This window comes from Nematolebias whitei, chromosome 4, assembly GCF_014905685.2.
Source record: "Nematolebias whitei isolate Nwh7 chromosome 4, NemWhi1, whole genome shotgun sequence".
Classification (NCBI taxonomy): Eukaryota; Metazoa; Chordata; class Actinopteri; order Cyprinodontiformes; family Rivulidae; genus Nematolebias; species Nematolebias whitei.
In genome coordinates this window covers 47,364,491-47,372,726 of record NC_056501.1, presented here as the reverse complement: position 1 = coordinate 47,372,726, position 8,236 = coordinate 47,364,491, and the positions used below count along the sequence as shown (strand labels likewise).

Below are 8,236 nucleotides of genomic sequence, written 5' to 3'. Positions count from 1 at the left end.
CACACACACACACACATTACAAATGCTTCTGACGCCATTGATTTGTGAATGTCTTTAACAGGCTACTGCTGACCTCGATGACCTTGCTGAGAAGATAATTCAATCATTTTGATGTTACTATGACACAAAGCTAACGTCACAACACCCTAATGCCTGAATCAGATTGTCACTGATACACTCTGGTTCCAGCACAGAAATCTTAAGCCGTGCTGTGGATTGCTTGTTCCATGTATTTTTTCAGGCACCACATAAACATGTTACAAAGTAAACTTTATTTATTTAACAAAGTTAAGTCAGGTCCTCTGGACGGATTAAATATTTATATATATACATATATGTATATATATAGATGAAATGTTTCGGCTTTAATCCAAAAGACTTCATCAGTGCAATCCTGGCCAAACTGGTTCCAAATATCTTAATGCGTGCTCAGTAATCCAGGTTGAAAAATCAAACAAAGTTAGTTAAGTCTTTTGGATTAAAGACGAAACGTTTCAACAAGTTTTTTTTATTTTTTATTTTATTATTTCAATCCGTCTAGAGGACCTGACTTAACTTTGTTAGATTTTTCTGGATTATTGAGCACGCATCAGGATAATTATTTATTATTATTCAGTTCACATTCATAATGAGATTAGTTTAATTTTAATGATAAATATATTTGTATGAATGTTGATTCATCATTGATTTCCTGTTTATTCATTTTTTCTGTTGTTGTTCTGTACATACATTTTCTTATTTTTAACATTTAGCCTGGCTTTTGCTGCATTTAACTTTTAACTAACATATTACTACATCTATCTATGAGCTGGGCTTTTGCTACTTTGGGCTTTAGCTATAGCATTTTACACATTTTGGATAGTATTTTACAACTTTTAGTATTTATCCGTTTTAATACCTTTGACTTTTTGCTAACATTTGGCTTCTGTTAGGTTTTAGCTACTATTCTTTTGACTTTCAGCTAGCATTTTTCTTTTAGCTTTAATTAGCAACAGCTTCTTTTTTTAGCCAGTTTCAGTGACATCTTTCAGCTGTCAGTATTCACACTGCATTTTCACAAAAACCTTTTCCCCCTGCTTTTTAAAAATACTTATTTATTTCTCCTACTTTTGTCCTCAGGCTGAGTGTGTGGAAACTCTCCAAGAGAAGCTGTGAAGTTCTGTCTTCAGTTCTCAGTGCCCAGTCCTGTAATCTAAAAAAACTGGACCTGAGTAACACAAGCCTGACAGATTCAAGAATCCAGCTTCTGTCTGTTGGACTCATGAGTCCACATTGTCAACTGGCAACTCTCAGGTCAGGAGGGTTTTTTTATTGTTTAACACAATTTAATGAGTTTTATCAGAACAGATGTTAACAAGAACAAACTTTCTTCACAAATATGTGGGTAAAATATTCAGCAACACAACATGAATATAAACATACAAAAAACTAACAACTACTTGATTGAAATAGCAATGATTTCTAAAGGTTGGCATTGATCAGAGCTGTTTGTTCTCAAATAACAAAAACACGACCATGTAAAGAATGTCATTTTTTGTTCATGTTCAATATGAAACGTGTTTTATTTTAATCACAAATCTGATGTTTTAACCTGTTTTGTCACTTCAGACTGAGTTGCTGTAACCTGTCAGAGAGGTGCTGTGAATTTCTGTCCTCGGTCCTCAGCTCCCAGTCCTCCGGTCTCACAGATCTGGACCTGAGCAACAACAACCTGCAGGACTCAGGAGTGAAGCTGCTTTCTGTTGCTCTGAAGAGTTCACACTGTCACCTGGAAACTCTCAGGTCAGATAGACTTAATCGTGAACGACACAATTTATTTACAACTTACTTTTCTAAAAGTAAAGTAAATTATTTACCTTTACCCTCCCCGTAGTGGGGGATGGGCTCATCGGCAAGCACCTGATGCCCGGGCCTCTACATTTGGGGCTTGGTCGGGCTCAGCCCCCATGGGCTGTTTGGATTCACATTTCTGTGGCCCCACCACCATAATGAACTATGATTGGAGCTGGACGGCAGCGTAGGGCTCGGCGCTCTGATCCTAGCTTGCCAAAGCTGGCTCTTAGGCCATATAACTGTCCTTGTTTGGAGAGGAAGAAGCCTGAGCTTGCACAGGAGGTTGAGAGGTACAGATTAGATACATCCAGGCTCTCGCCCCTCAGTGCACAGTATGGGTTTGGAACAAAAAGGAGGTGGAGGTGCAGGGCTGGTGGTGGGTTGGATCAGGTGGCAGGGAAAGATGAGGTAGACTCAAATGTTTAGTGAAGGTTTGCTGGGAATACCTTCCAGCAGAACCCAATAGAAAGACCTTCAGCTCCCATCTACAGTATGACAAAGCTTTAACTGCATCCCAGCAGAGGTAAGAAACATTGACATGCTGCCATTGTTGAAGATGTGACCCTGAGTCGTGACTGCAAGGTTGATTTTGCCTCTTGTGGCAGTCTTGTTAGCTGTTAGGCCCCCAGAGGCAGACAGGCATTGTCATGCCAAGCAAGCTGAAGCCCAAGCTCAGGGCTATTCAACTGGCGGTCCGGGGGCCAACTCAGGCCCACAGGTGAGCTCAGTTCGGCCCACCAATGGGTTCATTTAAGAACAAGACTAGATTTTAAACCATAAAACAAACATACTTAATGAGAATAACTACTGGATCTCCAGCACCTGAGCACTTGGCTTTCGGTAGCTTTGGCACCCTTAGCAATTTAGTTGATAGCCCTGCCCTAGTTGTTGATGAGGCAACGGGTGTAGAAGGAGTTTGATGAGGCCTAAGATGGAGACTCTTGATTGGTTTGACAAGATTCTGAAAAACTCTTAAGCAGCTGAGGCAGCAGAAGAAGTAATTTACAAATATGGTGTATAGTGGAGTTGGGGTGCTTTTGACCTCAACCAGTGATGTTGTTAGACAGTGGAAGTAACTAGAAAGTTCCTGGAGAATCTTTGATGAGGACTGCCACCTGGCAGCCATTTAAAAATTTAATTTGACAGTAGGGCTGGGCGATATGGACCAAAATTAATAACTTGATATTTTAAAATTAATCGCGATATACGATATATATTTCAATATTTTTTTTATTTCCATAAAGTAATAACAAAAATACATTTGAGTCAAAGCTTTGTCCCAGTTGTCACACAGGCACATTTAGTAAACAGCTGTAACTGTACAAAATAAATGTCTAAAAATTAAACTATTTACATATATTAGTTTATTTTTTAGACCTTTATTTACATATATTAAATAATAATCTTCTTCAGCTGCGCCGCCGTCACGACATTAGTAAGCGTGTGTGAACTGCTGCAGCTGCAGTGCTGACACACTTCAGCCTCCTTCCCTGAAACAAACCACGGGTCAGAACTCATTTAGCCGTGCTGTGCCTGATGAGAGGAACAGTGAGAGGTGGCGCCGCAACGTTAACAAATCAGCAGCTTATCATATCGCTAATTTAAAAAAATTACTAGGGAATTCTGGTAAGAATGCCCCCTGTACAGGCCTACTTACTTAGAGAGGTGTTTGTGGCATGTCCACCTGGGTGAAGACCCCAGGGAAAACATCTCGACTAGCCTGGGAATTTTCCCAGAATCAGTGAAAGAGGTGGTTGTGGTAAAATATATCTGGGTCCCCCTGCTCAAGCTGCTAACCCCACAACCCGACTCCAGAAAAAGCAGCAGATAATGGATGAGTGGATGGATATATTTTCAAATCATTTCTCCAGATATGTACTGTACAATGAGAGTCCTTCAGTTCAATACAATAATTGTAAAGAGGCTTGTTTGTCTTATGCTTCTTCTAGTTTTGATCTAACAAGGTTAAGTCAGGTCTTCTAAACGTATTCTTCTTGTTGAAACGTTTCTTCTTCAGTCTGGGACCCTGCAGCAAACTCAGACTGAAGAAGTCTTTTGGATAAAAGACAAAGCAAGAAGAATCCGTGAGGAGGACCTGACCCTTGTTAGATTGACCTGGATTATTGAGCATGCATCAGAACCTTCTACCATAGCTTTTACTTACGGTTTTGCTACTTTTAGCTATTAGCTAACATTCTGCTACTTGTAGTTTTTAGTTGCTGTTTTCCTACTTTTAGATTCTAGCAAGCATTTTACACTTTAGGTTTTAGACAGCGTTTTGTTATTTTTGTGTTTAGTAAACAGTTTGCTGCTAGCTTTATGCTAGTTTTAGAGCATGACCTCTTTTACTTTTTGCTAGTGGTGTTACTAGTTAGCTATTGTCTTGTTTTGCTAGTTTTACTTCTTAGCTAAATTTAGCTTGTTTTTTTCTAGTATAGCGAACTTTTATTTAGCTTTCATAAATCAGTGTCATATTCTTTAGCCAATGTTAAGCAGCCGTTCATCAGTCAGCATTTACACTGCATTTTCACAAGAAAATACTTTTTTTATTATAGATTGTATTTTTATTTTTTTTCATGTTGTTTACTCAGACTAAATTACTGTAACCTGTCGGAGAGAAGCGGTGAGGTTCTGTCGTCAGTCCTCAGCTGCCAGTCCTCCGGTCTCTCAGAACTGGACCTGAGCAACAACAACCTGCAGGACTCTGGAGTGAAGCTGCTTTCTGCTGGACTGAAGAGTTCACACTGTCGCCTGGAGACGCTCAGGTCAGCAGCTTTTATTGTTCAACACTATTTAATGAGTTCCTGTCAAAACAGATGTTTTCAAAAGCAAACTGTCCTCACAAATATGTGGCTAAAACATTCAGCAACACAATATAAATATAACTTTACTAACAAGAAGAAAACCACCGTCAAAATGACTCGCCAGGTCTCAGTTTTAAAACTGAGACCTTGTGGGTGATTTTTGATCCAAAGTTGTCTTTAAATTCAGTTTCAATGTGAAATGTGTTTAATTTGAATAAAAAACATTATTTGAATTTGGCTTTTTTACAGACTGAGTTACTGTAACCTGTCGGAGAGAAGCGGTGAGGTTCTGTCGTCAGTCCTCAGCTCCCAGTCCCCCGGTCTCAAAGAACTGGACCTGAGCAACAACAACCTGCAGGACTCGGGAGTGAAGCTGCTTTCTGCTGCCCTGAGGTGTCCACCCTGTCACCTGGAAACTCTCAGGTCAGAACGTTAAATAAGATCATGTTGACAACCAACACTTCACCTGTATGATATTTAGACAATAGAAATTATAGGCCAATACTTAGGCTAAAATTATTTTATTATTTAGGCATGGTTTACTAGAAAAGCTAAAAAATGAAACACAGAATTTCAATTGGAACACAAAATGCCCTCGTGTCATTTTGAATTAAGAGCAGCAGGAAGATTAAAAAACAAGATATTTCTCATTCTCACGTGATGTTTCATATATTAGAGGAAAAAAGTGAAACAGTTTTTCTCTTTAATCTTGTCAAGTTTTGGTTTCAGTTTATTTCTTCATTTATTTCCATTTTCACTGTTTTACAAGCCAGATGATACACTAAGAATAAATGTCTGGATGCACTTGATCATTTAGTTTAATTATTTTCAAACTTAACACAAACTAAAATCTTTACATTCTGATGGATTTAATATACTGCTCTGGTCTTATTTAGAAATCATACTTATTTATCCAAGTTGCATAATTCAGATAATCGAAGAGACAGTGGTTGAAATGAAAACTCAAAGACGGTTGGCTTTCTGTGAACGTTTGATCCAGTCATCTGTAGTTTGTGTCAGGGCTGTCTGTGTCTGCAGGCTGTCAGGCTGTCGGGTCACAGAGGAAGGCTGTGCTCCTCTGAACTCAGCTCTGAGCTCCAACCCTTCCCATCTGAGAGAGCTGGACCTGAGCTACAATCATCCAGGAGACTCGGTGAAGCTGCTGGCAGCTGGACTGATGGATCCACACTGGAGACTGGACACACTCAGGTATGGGGAGACTGTTGCGTAAAAAAATCCTCTATTCATCTTACCGACTCAACGACGCCACACTCGAGGACACAAGATTTTTTTTTACCAGTTTAACTTTCGAGGGCAGACTTTCACCACACGTTACACAGATGTATAAAAGTTCTTATCAGCTTATCAGCTCTTGCAGCACACTGATGACCTCGGCCACCCAGCTGCACATGCAGGATCAAATCAGCTCCTCATTCAGCTCTCTGAGGGAGAAAATAACTCTCTGGTAACTCAAACACAAGGTTCGTGGGCGGTTCTCAGCCAGAGTAGTTTAAAAACATCCATAAACCTTGACCACACATCTCCTGACAGAGACCTGCTGCAGACACACGTCTGCTGGAGGAGGAAGAACTGGAAACATGTTCTCTGTTCTTCACTCAGCTCTACCTTATGCCTCCTGCTGGACTTGAACGATCAGACAAGTAGGAGCATTACTGGACTTTAGAGACGCTCCCTTCAAATGTTGGACTGATCCTTTCTCACTGTAGAACCATGTGTGGATGAGAGACATGTAGTGTCCATGTTTGCTGAAAGAGACTGATGGTCTGACCTCGCTGCTGCTTTCAGGGTGGAGCCTGCTGGAGTCCGATGGCTGACACCAGGTCTGAGGAAGTGTAAGTGTGTTTTTATTTATTCCATGATAACAACGCAGCAACGTTCAACCATCTTCTCATCACTCATTCAGTCATCATCAAAGTGTCAATAACTGATCAGATGGTGGATCAATAACTGCAGCTTGTTCTCTCCATCAGATTCCTATCAGCTCACAATCGACACAAACACGGTGAGCAGAAAACTCCAGCTGTCCGACAACAACAGGAGGGTGACCCGTGTGGAGGAGGTCCAGTCATATCCTGTCCATCCAGACAGATTTGATGTTTCTCAGCTGCTGTGTGGAGCTGGTCTGACTGGTCGCTGCTACTGGGAGGTCGAGTGGAGGGGAAGAGTTTTCATATCTGTGAGCTACAGAGGGATCAGAAGGAGAGGAGACAGTAAAAGCTGCAGGTTTGGATGGAATGATCAGTCCTGGAGTCTGGAGTGCATTGATGGTGGTTACTCTGTCTGGCACAATAACAATGGAATATCCATCTCCTCCTCCTCCTCCTCCTCCTCCCGCAGAGTGGCAGTGTACGTGGACTGTCCTGCTGGCATTTTGTCCTTCTACAGAGTCTCCTCTGACTCCCTGATCCACCTCCACACCTTCAACACCACGTTCACTCAAACTCTTCATCCTGGATTTACCGTTAGTTCTGGTTCAGTGTTTGTGTGTTGAGTTTGATGCAGAGTCTCCTCCTGTCAGAGAAACCTTCTCAATGTTCAGCAGATGGTTCAGTCAGTAGATATCTGACTCTGTCACTCAGAAACATTTTCACATTCATGGATTCAACTCTTCTAAATGATTCCTTGGAATTTTATTCTTCCAGTCCTTAAAGATGAAAACTGGGATTATTCCTGGGTCCAGGTTTTGTTTTTCTGTCTGATCCCAGTCACATTCTGCACGTTTTTTTTAACTGTTTCTGTTTTTATAGAAAAAATGAAGATCTGAATCATTTTATCTCAACAGTTTTGAAATTTCCATCAAAGTTATCAAAACACGTTGAACACTTTTTTAAAGTACTAAAACACTATTAATCAATAATATACATTTAAAAGTATATTTTAATGTAAATTGTTGGGTTTTTTTACATCATGAATGGAGAAAAAAATGATTTTCACAAAATAAATGTGTTTGTCTACTCATCTCTGATTTCTTTACATTTGGTAAGAAAACGCAAGTAAAGAAATCCCTCGTTTATTGAGGGGGGATCCGTAACCCGAAGTGAAAAAAAAACACGAAGTAGGAATAGTAGTACAAGTAATAGTTTATTTTCTATCTATCTATCTATCTATCTATCTATCTATCTATCTATCTATCTATCTATCTATCTATCTATCTATCTATCTATCTATCTATCTATCTATCTATCTATCTATCTATCTATCTATCTGTTTTTTTTTCTTTCTTCTTCTTCTTTCGACTGCTCCCTTCTTCAGGGGTCACCACAGCGAACTAAGTCGCATAAAGACTTGGCAGTTATTTTTACGCTGGATGTCCTTCCTGACGCAACCACAGAGCACCGAGCTACCACAGCCTCTGTGTGGCGCAGAGAGCTGCTATGTAGGACACCCGGAGGAGCAGATGGTGGGGGTTAAGGGCCTTGCTCAAGGGCCCAGAGTGGAGCGAATGAGGGTGAAGGCAGGTGTGGGTACTTCACCAACCCCACCCACATTTTTGATGTCAGTACTGGGGCTTGAACCGACGATCTTCCGATCACAGGCCTACCTTCTCTAGCCTCTGCGCCACCACTCCCCCCATGTAT

At 40.6% G+C, this 8,236-nt stretch overlaps 1 protein-coding gene across 1 annotated transcript in view; it reads left to right on the top strand.

Annotated features, from left to right (window-relative positions):
* The window catches only part of LOC119408309 (NACHT, LRR and PYD domains-containing protein 12-like), a 31,439-nt gene that overhangs the window by 17,431 nt on the left and 5,772 nt on the right, over positions 1-8,236 (top strand). Inside the window, 7 exon segments of the mRNA XM_037675108.1 lie at positions 1,145-1,293; positions 1,609-1,782; positions 4,425-4,598; positions 4,887-5,060; positions 5,676-5,846; positions 6,444-6,490; positions 6,629-7,146. Coding sequence (XP_037531036.1) covers positions 1,145-1,293; positions 1,609-1,782; positions 4,425-4,598; positions 4,887-5,060; positions 5,676-5,846; positions 6,444-6,490; positions 6,629-7,146 — 1,407 coding nt within the window.